At 43.1% G+C, this 17,350-nt stretch overlaps 1 protein-coding gene across 1 annotated transcript in view; it reads right to left on the bottom strand.

The window, feature by feature from the left end:
- The window catches only part of LOC106606698 (gamma-2-syntrophin), a 63,136-nt gene extending 46,402 nt beyond the window's left edge, over positions 1-16,734 (bottom strand). Inside the window, exons 1-8 of the mRNA XM_082957486.1 lie at positions 16,705-16,734; positions 12,487-12,624; positions 11,898-11,954; positions 10,286-10,343; positions 8,198-8,241; positions 5,771-5,812; positions 4,773-4,860; positions 2,675-2,766 (exon numbers count right to left, since the gene is read on the bottom strand). Coding sequence (XP_082813612.1) covers positions 2,675-2,766; positions 4,773-4,860; positions 5,771-5,812; positions 8,198-8,241; positions 10,286-10,343; positions 11,898-11,954; positions 12,487-12,624; positions 16,705-16,734 — 549 coding nt within the window. The remainder of the gene's footprint in view (positions 1-2,674; positions 2,767-4,772; positions 4,861-5,770; positions 5,813-8,197; positions 8,242-10,285; positions 10,344-11,897; positions 11,955-12,486; positions 12,625-16,704) is intronic.
- Between the last annotated feature and the right edge of the window lie 616 nt (positions 16,735-17,350).

Raw genomic sequence — 17,350 nt, 5'->3', positions numbered from 1 at the left:
TACTCATTCAAGGGTTTTTCTTAATTATTTTTTACTATTTTCCTACATTGTAGAATAATAGTGAACACATCAAAACTATAAAATAACACTTATGGAATCCTGTAGTAACCAAAAAAGTGTTAAACTAAGTAGCTACTCTTTGCCTTGACAGCTTTGCACACACTTGGCATTCTCTCAACCAGCTTCATGAGGTAGTCACCTGTAATGCATTTCAATTAACAGGTGTGCCTTGTTAAAAGTTAATTTGTGGAAATAACTTTTAATTAATTAATTAGAGAGAATGCCAAGAGTGTGCAAAGCTGTCATCAAGGCAAAGGAATCTCAAATATAAAATATATTTTGATTTGTTTAACAATTTTTTGGTTACTACATGACTCCATATGTGTTATTTCATAGTCTTGATGTCTTCACTATTACTCTACAAGGTAGAAAATAATAAAAATAAAGAAAAACCCTTGAATGAGTAGGTGTGTCCAAACTTTTGACTGGTACTGTATATACAGTTGAAGTCGGAAGTTTACATAACCTTAGGTTGGAGTCATTAAAACTCGTTTTTCAACCACTCCACAAATTTCTTGTTAACAAACTATAGTTTTGGCAAGTCAGATAGGACATCTACTTTCTGCATGACACAAGTAATTTTTCCAACAATTGTTTACAGACAGATTATTTCACTTATAATTCACTGTATAACAATTCTAGTGGGTCAGAAGTTTACATACACTAAGTTGACTGTGCCTTTAAACAGCTTGGAAAATTCCAGAAAATTATGTCATGGCTTTAGAAGCTTCTGATAGGCTAATTGACATCATTTGAGTCAATTGGAGGTGTACCTGTGGATGTATTTCAAGGCCTACCTTCAAACTCAGTGCCTCTTTGCTTGACATCATGCGAAAATCTAAAGAAATCAGCCAAGACCTCAGAAAAAGATTGTAGACCTCCACAAGTCTGGCTCATCCTTGGGAGCAATTTCCAAACGCCTGAATGTTCCACGTTCATCTGTACAAACAATAGTACGCGAGTATAAACAACATGGGACCACGCAGCCATCATACCGCTCAGGAAGGAGACACGTTCTGTCTCCTAGAAATTAACGTACTTAGGTGCAAAAAGTGCAAATTAATCCCAGAAAAACAACAAAGGACCTTGTGAAGATGCTGGAGGAAACAGACACAAAAGTATCTATATCCATACTAAAACTAGTCCTATATCGACACAACCTGAAAGGCCGCTCAGCAAGGAAGAAGCCACTGCTCCAAAACTGCCATAAAAAAGCCAGACTACGGTTTGCAACTGCACAAAGATCGTACTTTCTGGAGAAATATCCTCTGGTCTGATGAAACAAAAATAAAACTGTTTGGCCATAATGACCATCGTTATGTTTGGAGGAAAAAGGGGGATGCTTGCAAGCCGAAGAACACCATCCCAACCGTGAAGTACGGGGGTGGCAGCATCATGTTGTGGGGGTGCTTTGCTGCAGGAGGGATTGGTGCACTTCACAAAATAGATGGCATCATGAGGCAGGAAAATTATGTGAACATATTGAAGCAACATCTCAAGACATCAGTCAGGAAGTTAAAGCTTGGTCGCAAATGGGTCTTCCAAATGGACAATGACCCCAAGCATACTTCCAAAGTTGTGGCAAAATGGCTTAAGGATAACAAAGTCAAGGTATTGGAGTGGCCATCACAAAGCCCTGACCTCAATCCTATAGAAAATTTGTGGGCAGAACTGAAAAAGCATGTGTGAGCAAGGAGGCCTACAAACCTGACTCAGTTACACCAGCTCTGTCAGGAGGAATGGGCCAAAATTAACCCAACTTATTGTGGGAAGCTTGTGGAAGGCTACCCGAAATGTTTGACCCAAGTTAAACAATTTAAAGGCAATGCTACCAAATACTAATTGAGTGTATGTAAACTTCTAACCCACTGGGAATGTGATGAAAGAAATTAAAGCTGAAATAAATCATTCTCTTTATTATTATTATTCTGACATGTCACATTTTTACAATAAAGTGGTGATCCTAACTGACCTAAGACAGGGAATTTTTACTAGGATTAAATGTCAGGAATTGTGAAAAACTGAGTTCTAATGTATTTGGCGAAGGTGTATGTAAACTTCCGACTTCAACTGTACACACACACTGTGTATGTATATATGATGGAATGTACAGTTGAATGTACATGTAGGCTACCTATCTTCTCTGGGATTCCATATGAGGTTTCCAACAGTATCCTGTACTCTAAAGTAGTCTGTCATACTCACAACTACTACAGAACTTGGAGCTGTTATGAACAAAGGGGCAACGGTACTTCAGGGCTGAGGAAGGCAATGTCACTAATGTGATGCTAAGCTCACTCTGACTTGCTGCCATCGCCCTCATTGGCTCACTGCCAAGTGAGGTGAGTATGGCTGTAGCAATGGTTTGTTTATTTCAAGCATTGTGCTTTAATCTTACTATGGGGGGGGGGGGTCACTGTAGGATTCCTTACACCTGTCAACTTACATCCTCACCTCCTCCCTCAGTCTAAACCAGACATCAAATCCACAAACCAGGTATTGGGAGCTTTCTAAAATTGTCACTGTGTATTAGTGTGAAATTAATGCATGATACGGGAATCACAAGAACATTTAATGTAAGAAAAACAATGCAATTTCATTAAGGTTTACTTACTGTGTTGCTAGAATTCCCATTTAAATGTAAACCACTGTCAAATAGTGGTGAAGAGACTCTGCTACTTTGACCAGCGGATGTTACAGGAGAGCCTGAAAACCATGAGAGCAAATGTTATATTGTTGAAACATGAACTACTTTATGTGATCAGCCTCAGAATAATCCTCAGAATCAGCCTGTCACAACATCAGCCTTAGTCACAAAACCAGCCTCAGTCACAGAATCAGCCTCAGTCACAGAATCAGCCTCAGTCACAGAATCAGCCTCAGTCACAGAATCAGCCTGTCACAAAATCAGCCTGTCACAAAATCAGCCTCAGTCACAAAACTAGCCTCAGTCACAAAACCAGCCTCAGTCAAAAAACCAGCCTCAGTCACAAAACCAGCCTCAGAATCAGTCTCACCTTTATTCTCCAAGCACAAGTACATACACTCAGAAAGTGATTAAGTGAAATGGTGCTGCCACAGTAAACAGAATCAACAGACAAGATTACAAACAAAAACTAAAAAACACACAAGCAGCGACCAAACACTACATCTGCCTCTCTGGGTACCTCAGGTATCAGAGCACCACGGCTGCCTCTCTGGGTACCTCAGGTATCAGAGCACCACGGCTGCCTCTCTGGGTACCTCAGGTATCAGAGCACCACGGCTGCCTCTCTGGGTACCTCAGGTATCAGAGCACCACGGCTGCCTCTCTGGGTACCTCAGGTATCAGAGCACCACGGCTGCCTCTCTGGGTACCTCAGGTATCAGAGCACCACGGCTGCCTCTCTGGGTACCTCAGGTATCAGAGCACCACGGCTGCCTCTCTGGGTACCTCAGGTATCAGAGCACCACGGCTGCCTCTCTGGGTACCTCAGGTATCAGAGCACCACGGCTGCCTCTCTGGGTACCTCAGGTATCAGAGCACCACGGCTGCCTCTCTGGGTACCTCAGGTATCAGAGCACCACGGCTGCCTCTCTGGGTACCTCAGGTATCAGAGCACCACGGCTGCCTCTCTGGGTACCTCAGGTATCAGAGCACCACGGCTGCCTCTCTGGGTACCTCAGGTATCAGAGCACCACGGCTGCCTCTCTGGGTACCTCAGGTATCAGAGCACCACGGCTGCCTCTCTGGGTACCTCAGGTATCAGAGCACCACGGCTGCCTCTCTGGGTACCTCAGGTATCAGAGCACCACGGCTGCCTCTCTGGGTACCTCAGGTATCAGAGCACCACGGCTGCCTCTCTGGGTACCTCAGGTATCAGAGCACCACGGCTGCCTCTCTGGGTACCTCAGGTATCAGAGCACCACGGCTGCCTCTCTGGGTACCTCAGGTATCAGAGCACCACGGCTGCCTCTCTGGGTACCTCAGGTATCAGAGCACCACGGCTGCCTCTCTGGGCACCTCAGGTATCAGAGCCCCTTGGCCAGGCGGTAGAGAATTTAAAGAGGGCCTTGTGCTAGTATGTCTTGTCAAAAGCATTGGTCCCCTAGCCTGGGACCCGTACCATGTGGGGAATTAGCATAGCTAAGAATACAACTAGGTCTATTGGAGCTCCTCTCTCTCATCCAACCAATCAGCATAAAGCTCAACAGCTTCATTGTTGACTCACCATGCCGACAACTTCAAAGGACCATTTCCAGACTCATTATGTAGTCGTTCCTAGTTCGCCAGCAATATGGCTGCTAGGATTTTGGACACCAAGCTATTATGTGCCAACCTCGTTATCACATTGAATGTTTTTGGTCTGTTTTTAACAATGTAACCACAGAATACACCAGCCTGCTGACATTCTGTCTCCTGCATGCTGCAGGCCAGGCAGGGAGGCCAGCAGAGACAAATGCAGGTCTCTGATATGACATTAGGTTGGCACAGAAGTCCCAGCTACTGTTCTAATCAATCCTCTACAGAAAACAGCAACCCTCAGTTAGATCAGCTGCCACAGGAAGACAAAGGAAAGCTTATGAACATGTCTTCAGGCCATTGGTTGAGTCAGTCAACCAACGGACAGCTTCACTTGAGCTTCCCTCTCCATTTTTTGAATGCGTAGTTACAGTACAGAATACGACACGGCACATGTAATGGTAATGGTCCATCCACTCAGAACTCTTACCCAATGGTAGCTTTAAAAATGATGGAACTTCCCTGAGGTACCGAACAGTGATGGTGACTTCCTCTCCAGCAGTCCGCAGGAGATGAACCTGCCAGGGGGGGTGGTGGTGGTGGTGGTGGGGGGGGGGGGGGGGGGGGGGTCTCAGATGAACAAAAAATAGCCACCTACAAGTACATGTAACTGTACAGCACTTACGCACAGACGCGGCGCAACACTTGAAATAAATACAGAATATGCAATCAGCAGTTAACCCTGTCTGAAGTAATGTCTCTTCAGTAATCACATACACTACTATATCTTCAAATACAGCCTTTCATTTGCTGGTGAGAAGCTAGCAAGATACAAGCAAACAATGGAATGTAATTACCCTTTGTCTGAGATCAGACAACCCCATTATCTGATTTATAGATGGTATTTACACTTGGTATGGCACAGACAGAGCCAAGTCAAGAAATACGTGTATTTTGTATTTTTTTTTGCAGCAGGCCAAATTAAATATTTTCCAATGACATTGCAAAAGTGATACAATAATAAAACGACCATAAGCTATTGCCTACAATTAATTTATTCGACTTCTTCCCAACAACATCAGTTGTTACTCTTTTTGCTATAGTCTGTTACTATTAAGACAGCTTGGCTTTATACGCTTTAAGTATTTTTTAAAGTGAAATTGCTTAGAAGTTCTGGAGGTGATAAAAGAGAACAGCTGTTGAGAGAGCGAGAGAGAGAATGATGAATCATAGCTCTCTTAAACTAGGAGCTCAATTTCCGTGCAGCCTTTGTGTGATGAATCTACTCCTTATCGATTTGTCACAGTCCAGACAAGTAAAAACAAAACAAACTCAATGAGTCTCCTTCATGACATGACAGAGCTCCGCTCACTTGACCAAGCATCTCTCCGTTTTGCGGAATCACAGGGAAAATATTTATTTTATTTAATCTGGGGAAAATATTATATGTGACAACGTCTGTGCAGAAGCTGAATAAATTATACTCACAACTTCTTCATGACTACAGTTTTCGACATTGATACCGTTGATCTAAACGGAGAAAACAAGAAAGGATGAAGAACAAAGTTAACAAACACTCTCATTTAGAAATGAAACACCAACTCCATGGCAATTACAGTGACCTTGGCATATGTAAGTGATGCAAATAGATGCAATCTTGTTTTGCTTTTGGACATGTAAGATAAAGTCACTGTAGAGAACCTCAGGGTGCTCATGTTTTCTGAGTGGTGCTGTATACTGTAACTATGATGAAGACAGTTCAGTGTCATTGTAAATATTGTTCAGTAATTTACAACCATGTCTAGAATCTCTAGTTTATTCTAAGACGTGTGTTTCAAAGGCAACAAGATAATTGCATATGAGAGAACATACCTACAGTGAGGGAAAAAAAGTATTTGATCCCCTGCTGATTTTGTACGTTTGCCCACTGACAACGAAATGATCAGTCTATAATTTTAATGGTAGGTTTATTTGAACAGTGAGAGACAGAATAACAACAAAATAATCCAGAAAAACGAATGTCAAAAATGTTATAAAATGATTTGCATTTTAATGAGGGAAATAAGTATTTGACCCCTCTGCAAAACATGACTTAGTACTTGGTGGCAAAACCCTTGTTGGCAATCACAGAGGTCAGACGTTTCTTGTAGTTGGCCACCAGGTTTGCACACATCTCAGGAGGGATTTTGTCCCACTCCTCTTTGCAGATCTTCTCCAAGTCATTAAGGTTTCGAGGCTGACGTTTGGCAACTCGAACCTTCAGCTCCCTTCACAGATTTTCTTTGGGATTAAGGTCTGGAGACTGGCTAGGCCACTCCAGGACCTTAATGTGCTTCTTCTTGAGCCACTCCTTTGTTGCCTTGGCCGTGTGTTTTGGGTCATTGTCATGCTGAATACCCATCCACGACTCATTTTCAATGCCCTGGCTGAGGGAGGAGGTTCTCACCCAAGATTTTACGGTACATGGCCCCGTCCATCGTCCCTTTGATGCGGTGAAGTTGTCCTGTCCCCTTAGCAGAAAAACACCCCCAAAGCATAATGTTTCCACCTCCATGTTTGACGGTGGGGATGGTGTTCTTAGGGTCATAGGCAGCATTCCTCCTCCTCCAAACATCGCGAGTTGAGTTGATGCCAAAGAGCTCCATTTTGGTCTCATCTGACCACAACACTTTCACCCAGTTGTCACTCTGAATTATTCAGATGTTCATTGGCAAACTTCAGACGGGCATGTATATGTGCTTTCTTGAGCAGGAGGACCTTGCGGGCGCTGCAGGATTTCAGTCCTTCACGGCGTAGTGTGTTACCAATTGTTTTCTTGGTGACTATGGTCCCAGCTGCCTTGAGATCATTGACAAGATCCTCCCGTGTAGTTCTGGGCTGATTCCTCACCGTTCTCATGATCATTGCAACTCCACGAGGTGAGATCTTGCATGGAGCCCCAGGTCGAGGGAGATTGACAGTTCTTTTGTGTTTCTTCCATTTGCGAATAATCGCACCAACTGTTGTCACCTTCTCACCAAGCTGCTTGGCGATGGTCTTGTAGCCCATTCCAGCCTTGTGTAGGCCTACAATCTTGTCCCTGACATCCTTGGAGAGCTCTTTGGTCTTGGCCATGGTGGAGAGTTTGGAACCTGATTGATTGATTGCTTGCTTCTGTGTCTTTTATACAGGTAACAAGGTGATATTAGGAGCACTCCCTTTAAGAGTGTGCTCCTAATCTCAGCTCGTTACCTGTATAAAAGACACCTGGGAGACAGAAATCTTTCTGATTGAGAGGGGGTCAAATACTTACTTCCCTTATTAAAATGCAAATCAACATGCGTTTTTCTGGATTTTTTGTTGTTGTTATTCTGTCTCTCACTGTTCAAATAAACCTACCATTAAAATTATAGACTGATCATTTCTTTGTCAGTGGGCCAACGTACAAAATCAGCAGGGGATCAAACACTTTTTTCCCTCACTGTATACCAGCATATTTTGTATTTTTATTTATTTAACTAGGCAAGTCAGTTAAGAACAAATTCTTATTTACAATGACTGCCTAGGAACAGTGGGTTAACTGCCTTGTTCAGGAGCAGAACGACAGACTTTTACCTTGTCAGCTCAGGGATTTGATCTAGCAACCTTTTGGTTACTGGCCCAATGCTCTAACCACTAGGCTACCTGCCTCTAACCACTAGGCTACCTGCCACCCCATATAGTCATGTGAATAAATATATGTTTGTTCATCTGTTGGTTGTATAATCAATACAAATATCTCCATATGTAAACTGATTTTATAAAAGTATCAGATAGCTCCTTTTCAGGTTCCCTAAGTGAAATTACAACTCCCATTCCAGTGAAAGAGGGTAGCTCAATTAAAATTCAAAGAGCATATCTCTCCGTCTTTCGCCTCTGACCTGAGGGTGCACTAACCTGTAACATAGCGTCCCCAACGAATAGCTTTCCGGTTTGGTATGCTGCGGGCGCCAATCGTTGAGTGTGAAAGGTTAATAAAAACATTACAAAATAATGACTCATTTCATACATGGCAATGTGATGGAAATATCAATGTTCCTGTCTGCCTAATCTCCACTGACATCACAGAGCTCTCAGGAACACAATAAACCATGAAATATGGAACTAATCGGGATATTAACTCATTTGCAGCAGCGTTAACAAAACAATGAAACTTCTTAACTGCTGAAAAGATTTTCATCTTTGAAGAAGCATGTTAACTTTCCTCTCGGAGGCATGTTCCTCTCTGGGTGACTAGAAGCATGTTCCTCTCTGGGTGACTAGAAGCATGTTCCTCTCTGGGTGACTAGAAGCATGTTCCTCTCTGGGTGACTAGAAGCATATTCCTCTCTGGGTGACAAGAAGCATGTTCCTCTCTGGGTGACTAGAAGCATGTTCCTCTCTGGGTGACTAGAAGCATCCCCGGGTGCGGCTGCCTCTCTGGGTGACTAGAAGCATGCCCCGGGGACTGGCTCCTCTCTGGGTGACAAGAAGCATGTTCCTCTCTGGGTGACTAGAAGCATGTTCCTCTCTGGGTGACTAGAAGCATGTTAACTTTCCTCTCGGAGGCATGTTCCTCTCTGGGTGACTAGAAGTATGTTCCTCTCTGGGTGACTAGAAGCATGTTCCTCTCTGGGTGACTAGAAGCATGTTCCCTCTCGGGGCTGCCCCGGGTGACTAGAAGCATATTCCTCTCTGGGTGACTAGAAGCATGTTCCTCTCTGGGTGACTAGAAGTATGTTCCTCTCTGGGTGACTAGAAGCATGTTAACTTTCCTCTGAGGCATGTTCCTCTCTGGGTGACAAGAAGCATGTTCCTCTCTGGGTGACTAGAAGTATGTTCCTCTCTGGGTGACTAGAAGCATGTTAACTTTCCTCTGAGGCATGTTCCTCTCTGGGTGACTAGAAGAATGTTCCTCTCTGGGAGACTAGAAGCATGTTAACTTTCCTCTGAGGCATGTTCCTCTCTGGGTGACTAGAAGTATGTTCCTCTCTGGGTGACTAGAAGTATGTTCCTCTCTGGCTGACTAGAAGCACGTTCCTCTCTGGCTTATTAGAGGCATGTTCCTCTCTGGGTTATTAGAGGCATGTTCCTCTCTGGGTGACTAGAAGCATGTTCCTATCTGGCTTACTAGAAGCACGTTCCTCTCTGGCTTATTAGAGGCATGCTTTTCTGCTTTCACTACCAGAAAGGAATTGGGGGATGTGGCAAAAGAGAAGATGCCCTTCTATTTTAGGGTTCAATCTCAGGGTTATCCTGAGCAGTGGGAGGCTCTAACAGAATGGGTCTAGTTCCTATTCGTTACAATTAAACGATTGTTTTATATACCTCGTCAGCATATTTCCATGTACAGTTGATCAACTGCATTCAGGTTACCCACGTAGTAATACAATAATTACCTGACATAGAAACGTATAAACATGAGTGGAACATAACCTAAAGTGTTGTATATTGATATCGTTGATAACGGTACTAAACATGTCGGATGTTTCAGTCCACATCACTGTCCGATGTTTCAGTCCACATCACTGTACGATGTTTCAGTCCACGTCACCGTCCGATGTTTCAGTCCACGTCACTGTCAGATGTTTCAGTCCACATCACTGTCCGATGTTTCAGTCCACATCACCGTCCGATGTTTCAGTCCACATCACCGTAGGATGTTTCAGTCCACATCACCGTCAGATGTTTCAGTCCACATCACTGTCAGATGTTTCAGTCCACATCACCGTCCGATGTTTCAGTCCACATCACTGTCAGATATTTTAGTCCACATCACCGTCAGACGTTTCAGTCCACATCACCGTCAGACGTTTCAGTCCACATCACCGTCAGACGTTTCAGTCCACATCACCGTCAGACGTTTCAGTCCACATCACCGTCAGATGTTTCAGTCCACATCACCGGTAGATATTTTAGTCCACATCACCGTCAGACGTTTCAGTCCACATCACCGTCAGATGTTTCAGTCCACATCACTGGTAGAAATGTTCAATACTGCCTTACCTACTTGATCTTTAAACATCTTTGAAATGACCACAGGCACTTTATGCTCAGCACCCCCCTGGGAGACACAAGAGAAAGGTCATTTTTAAATGTGTAACATGTGTAACATTTCTATATATATAGTGCATTCAGAAAGTATTCAGACCCCTTGACTTTTTCCACATTTTGTTACGTTACAGCCTTATTCTAAAATGGATTAAATCGTTTTTTTCAATCTACACACGATACCCCATAATGACAAAGGCGGCACTAGTATCAAACGCACGTTAGTTAGCAATTCCGTCATGTAAAAACCAGGTTCGGCAGTTTACCTGTCTTATGTCACCTCGCTTGTGCTCAGATGGGAGGGGTGGAAATATTTGAGGCGTGTCCAAAGTGCTAATTTCTGGCAGCTCTGAGACGGATATTTAAGACCAACCAAAATCTGGTTTTAGTGGTAACACAGTTGGTTATGTCATGAATTCTGACAGCTGAAACACAGCCTATCCAGCCGTGATGCACACTGCCCATATGTGCATGGAACAAGAGTAGCCTAAACGTGCTTTTAGTGCCGTTATACTTCTTATTTGGAAACAGAAAAAACGAAACTTTTTCCCCATTTTGTTTTATTTGATTGAAAACAAAGCATAGACTCCTCTCCTCTCAATGAAGGATTCTTTTTTTTGTTCTGCCCAATGCAATTGCAAAGTAGTCAAGACTGTCGATAAACGGTTTGGCTCCTGAGACCGCTTGGAAATAAATCTTAATCACCAAAGCTTAATTAAAATATAAAGTTTGAGAGGAGTAAAACAGTGAGCCGACATTCCTTTTTAATCTATGTATTGTAGACAGGCCCACATTATTTTAGACCTGAACGTCCCGTTTTGGACGTGCGTAAAACCCTCCATAGTCTGAGTCGTATTAATGTTATATGTCCACAGGGAGAAATGATGATGCCTGTAAGTGTGACATAGCCTATTTAAAACAGGTTGTTGTTTCGTTTTGTTTCGAATTTGATTAGAATTATTTGTTCTCTTGTTAGGCCTTATCAATAATGAATTTAATCTTGCATATTGACAATGTTTGGCAAGTCCATTCTCAGCCATCATTTAATTTACAGTAAGCCTAGCCCCTATATCAGTGTGAATGCTATTGAAAACATGCAATTGCTTAGAACAATGTGGACAGCAAATGGGTTCAAAGTTAATCATATTTAACAAAGATAGGTCTACATTCTGTTATTTCATTTCTGTTAAGCCATTTAACAAACTATAATGGATCAACATTGGAATTGGAGTTGATTCCAAGGCAATGCATAAAAGACCCTAAATACACAACGTGGAAGCAACCACATATTTCACCATGGAGCACGTTCTGATTGGCCAGTGAAGGGCCAAGCCTCAACACACCCACAACTTGTATATTCATCACAATCCAGCTCTTTCTCGCCAACGCCAGCAAGTCAGCTGATAATTGTAATAGTGAAAATAGCAACAACAACAAAAATATTTCTGACTACCACCTGCGCTTAGATTTACCATTGCGTTAAGGTTTGTTATAACAGAGTCTAGAATCTCTTATAAAAGGTCCAATACACTTTAGATGTTCTATTGATGAAAATGTAACCACTTACTTTGATGCTTAGGCCCAGACCTCCAGCTGCCTGCCTTCGGAGAACGACAGTTCTGTGCTTTAAAAAATGGGAATTGACCTTGGTAAAATAATCTTGAAATGTTGAAACAAGGTTGGAGGATAACACCTGAGTGTGCATCCTCCAATTATCCTCACTCTCAAAACCCTAACATTGACAGATACAGAATGCCTCCATGCTAACATAAAGAAGATACTTCCATTACTATAGATTTTCAATACAGTATATGTACGCTATACAATTGACGACCATACTAAAGCTAAATGTGAGTCAGATCTTTCCTGTCCCCAATTACATCCAACTGAAGCTATCGTGAGCTATGACATCAGTATCAGGAAGTGAAAAGCCAGCTGAGTTGTCGTCATCATCAGGTATTAATGTGAACGGAACTGAAGTCACTTCAGGTCACCTTCGATGAACGCCGAGTAACAGGAACACAAATATATTCACACACAAATACCAGTTTGAGTTTAAAGGGTTAGTTATGTGTACCTGGTTAATCCAAGTATAGGAAAGCCCACTATGACACCCATGCGACCCCTTAATGTCAAGATAGATCTTAAGTACTTACATTTAATTGTGGGTCACACCCTCTCGTGCAAACCACATCCAGCTTCTGTATGGTCAACACCTCTTTAGTCAGCTTCAGACGAACATCATAAGTATTACTGGTCTCCTTGTTATACAGCAGGGCAATTCCAGCTTTTGTCTGCGAACACATAGAAAACAAATAGGATTTTACCTGCCTGAGTTACTGGGACGTAGACTGTGGATTTGTCGGCTCTACTGTGTTTACACCACAACAGGACGTAAATATTATAAAACTCGATCGCCATGTGGTGAGATGTTGCTAATCTTTGACGGTTTGAATCCCGGCCTGAGACAAATAAAAATAATTGAATGTATAGCAACTGATCTTATCACCCAAAACCTGAGGGTCTGAGAGTAAAACCAACAGTATGTTTGACCATCTGTTTGGCTGCATTTATCATGTCCTCCGTTCCTAAGGTAATTGGGTCGTCCAAATAACCAGTCTTCTAGTGGCCTAGTTCTCTCACTAACAACAGGATCTCAGCGAGCAGATGTACACTGCTGCTTCAAAGAAAGACTAAGATTTATTAACATTTGTTTTCTTTTCCCTCTGTTTTGTGCCGCTACTGCTGTTCACATTATATCCTCCATGGTTTATTTCTATGCCTTCTTTTTCGTTCCATCTCTTGCTTTTGCATAATGTGCTGGAAAAATAATGCATGGAGGATTTTTGAGAGTTCTAGAATGGTCTTTTATTTTACTAAAGCACTCAGGTATTATCAAATCAAACTGTATTTGTCACATGAGCCAAATACAACACTGTAGACCTCACAGTGAAATGCTTACTAACAAGCCCCTAACCAATAATGCAGTTAAAAAATAAAAATGTACACCAAAAAATGAATTCAAATAAGAATAACAAATAAAAGTAACAAATAATTAAAGAGCAGCAGTAAAATAACAATAGCGAGGCTATATACTGGGGGCTATTGGTACAGAGTCAATGTGCGGGGGCACTAATTAGTTGAGGTAATTGAGGTAATATGTACATGTAGGTAGAGTTATTAAAGCGACTATGCATAGATAATAACAGAGTAGCAGCAGTTTAAAAGAGGGGGCGAGGGGTGGACAAATCAAATGGTCTGGGTAGCCATTTGATTAGATGTTTTGGAGTCTTATGGCTTGGGGGTAGAAGCTGTTTAGAAGCCTCTTGGACCTAGTCTTGGCACTCCGGTACCGCTTGCCATGCGGTAGCAGAGAGAACAGTCTATGACTAGGGTGGCTGGAGTCTTTGACAATTTTTAGGGCCTTCCTCTGACACCACCTTGTATAGAGGTCCTGGATGGCAGGAAGCTTGGCCCCAGTGATGTACTACCCTCTGTAGTGCCTTGCGGTCGGAGGCCGAGCAGTTGCCATAACAGGCAGTGATGCAACCAGTCAGGATGCTCTTGATGGTGCAGCTGTATAACTTTTTGAAGATCTGAGGACCCATGCCAAATCTTTTCAGTCTCCTGAGGTGGAATAGGTTTTGTCGTGCCCTCTTCACAACTGTCTTGGTGTGCTTGGACCATGTTAGTTTGTTGGTGATGTGGACACCAAGGAACTTGAAGCTCTCAACCTGCTCTACTACAGCCCCGTCGATGAGAATAGGGGTGTGCTCCTTTTCCTGTAGTCCACAATCATCTCCTTTGTCTTGATCACGTTGAGGGAAAGGTTGTTGTCCTGGCACCACACAGCCAGGTCTCTGACCTCTTCCCTATAGGCTGTCTCCTCGTTGTCGGTGATAAGGCCTACCACTGTTGTGTCATCGGCAAAATTAATGAGGGTGTTGGAGACGTGCCTGGCCGTGCAGTCATGAGTGAGCAGGGAGTACAGGAGGGGAATGAGCACTCACCCCTGATGGGCCCCCGTGTTGAGGATCAGCGTGGCGGATATGTTGTTACCTACCCTTACCACCTGGGGGAGGCTCGTCAGGAAGTCCAGGATCCAGTTGCAGAGGGAGGTTTTTAGTCCCAGGATCCTTAGCTTAGTGATGAGCTTTGAGGGCACTATGGTGTTAAATGCTGAGCTGTAGTCAATGAATAGCATTCACACATAGGTGTTCCTTTTGTTCAGGCAGTGTGGAGTGCAATAGAGATTGCATCATCTGTGTATCTGTTAGGGCGGTTTGCAAATTGGAGTGGGTCTAGGGTTTCTGGGATAATGGTGTTGATGTGAGCCATGACCAGCCTTTCAAAGCACTTCATGGCCACAGACGTGAGTGCTACGGGTCGGTAGTCATTTAGGCAGGTTACCTTAGTGTTCTTGGGCACAGGGACTATGATGGTCTGCTTGAAACATGTTGGTATTACAGACTCAGAAAGGGAGAGGTTGAAAATGTCAGTGAAGACACTTGCCAGTTGGTCAGCACATGCTCGGAGTAAACATCCTGGTAATCCATCTGGCCCTGCGGCCTTGTGAATGTTGACCTGTTTAAAGGTCTTACTCACATCGGCTGCGCAGAGCGTGATCACACAGTCGTCCAGAACAGCTGATGCTCTCATGCATGTTTCAGTGTTACTTGCCTCGAAGTGAGCATAGAAGTAATTGGGCTCGTCTGGAAGGCTCGTGTCACTGGGCAGCTCTCGGCTGTGCTCCGATTTGTCTGTAATAGTTTGCAAGCCCTGCCACATCCGACGACTGTCGGAGTCAGTGTAGTACGATTCAATCTTAGTCCTGTATTGACACTTTGCCTGTTTGATGGTTCGTCAGCGGGCAAAGCAGGATTTCTTATAAGCTTCTGTGTTAGAGTTCCGCTCCTTGAAAGCGGCAGCTCTACCCTTTAGCTCAGTGCAGATGTTGCCTGTTATCCATGGCTTCTGGTATGTATGTACAGTCACTGTGGGGACGACTTCATCGATGCACTTATTGATGAAGCCAATGACTGATGTTGTGTACTCCTCAATGCCTCCGGAAGAATCCCAGAACATATTCCAGTCTGTGCTAGCAAAACAGTCCTGTAGCTTAGCATCTGCTTCATCTGACCACTTTTTCATTGACTGAGTCACTGGTAATTCCTGCTTTAATTTTTGCTTGTAAGCCAGAATCAGGAGGATAGAATTATGGTCAGATTTGCCAAAATGGAAGGTGAGGGAGAGCTTTGTACGTATCTCTGCGTGTGGAGTAAAGGTGGTCTAGAGTTTTTTTTCTCCTCTGGTTGCACATTTAACATGCTGGTGGAAATTTGCTAAAACCGGATTTAAGTTTCCCTACATTAAAGTCCCCGTCCACTAAGAGCGCCGCCTCTGGATGAGCATTTTCTTGCTTGCTTATGCCCGTATACAGCTCATTGAGTGCGGTCTTAATGCCAGCATCGGTCTGTGGTGGTATGTAGACAGCTACAAAAAATAGTGTGGTCTACAGCTTATCACGAGATACTCTACCTCAGGTGAGCAAAACCTTGAGACTTCCTTAGATATCGTGCACCATTACAGTGTAATGCCTGTTGTTCATGTCGTCGTTCAGCCACTACTCGGTGAAACATAAGATATTACAGTTTTTAATGTCACTTTGGAAGTTTCATTTTGCTCGTAGGACATCAATTTTATTTTCCAATGATTGCATGTTTGCCAATAGAACGGATGGCAGTGGGGGTTTACTCGCTCACCTACGAATTCTCAGAACGCAGCCCGACCTCCGCCCCCTTTTTCTCCGTCTTCTCTTCACGCAAATGACGGGAATTTGGGCCTGTTCCCGGGAAAGCAGTATATCCTTCGCGTCGGACTCGTCGAACTCGTTAAAAGAAAAAACTTCTACCAATTCGTGGTGAGTAATCGCTGTTCTGATGTCCAGAAGTTATTTTCGGTCATAAGAGACGGTAGCAACAACATTATGTACAAAATAAGTTACAAACAATGCAAAAAAATTAACAAATAACACAGTTGGTTAGGAGCACATGAGACGTTAGCCATCCTCTCCAGCGCCATTCTACTATTGGCATTGATCAGAAGTAATTCAGGTACAACTAAACAATAAGTTTGAATTAAAACAATGCTTGCTTAAGCACCATTTTTGTTTAAGCATAAAGCACCACCTTTTTCTCTTCCCAAGAATGTCACAAGAAGACCAAAAAGTCCGCCTTAGAGGAGCTCTTTGAAAACGTGGAAAAATAGCTCAAGAAAACAACGCAGAGCCACCCTGTACAGCCATCATTCAATGAGTTCACAACAAGATGCAGTTGTACAGAAGCCTTCACTTCCCACACCTCAAGACCCAGTACCCTGGTGGTGGGAGAAGAGAGACACGGCATGTACCCGTCCCATCTTGTCAGAGCTCTTCGACGTGCACTTGAGTGTCTTCACCTTCCATGTTTCTCAACTGCAGGTGATGCAATTAGCCAGGAGAGATCACACAATCTGCTAACGAAAGTTGACATGTCGAAATTTCTAAAGAAGAACTGTTCATTTTGAAGTCTATGACACCACAAAAAAAAAATATACCACAATACAAAAGAAATATGGTTCTATTATTTTAGGTTTTCTAACTTTGGTTGAACCTTTTATGTTTTCAACAACATTTCATAAGAAGGAACTTCCAGTAAAGTGTTAATGTGGTAAATCTCAATTATTTAAAATAGCAAAAAAATACTTGAGATCCAAATCTTTTAATCCAAATGTGTGTTTTCACTAAACCCAATGAGTGATCTACTAGGATGTAATAGCACAAACGTTTGATCCATGCCTCTTTTAAAGTTTTAGAGAAGGAGCAAATTCTTTTTAAAACACAGTTTGGAATTTAGGTCATGCATTCCCCCCCCCCCCCCCCCCCCCCTCGATTTCCAGGAGGAGAGAAATATACTTCAAAGCTTTATGTAGAGACTAAGGGAAAATACTGCTGGACAATAAACACGAGGGGACACTACACCA

This window comes from Salmo salar, chromosome 01 (genome assembly GCF_965601325.2).
Source record: "Salmo salar chromosome 01, fSalSal1, whole genome shotgun sequence".
Classification (NCBI taxonomy): domain Eukaryota; kingdom Metazoa; phylum Chordata; class Actinopteri; order Salmoniformes; family Salmonidae; genus Salmo; species Salmo salar.
This window is presented reverse-complemented; position numbering and strand designations above follow the sequence as displayed.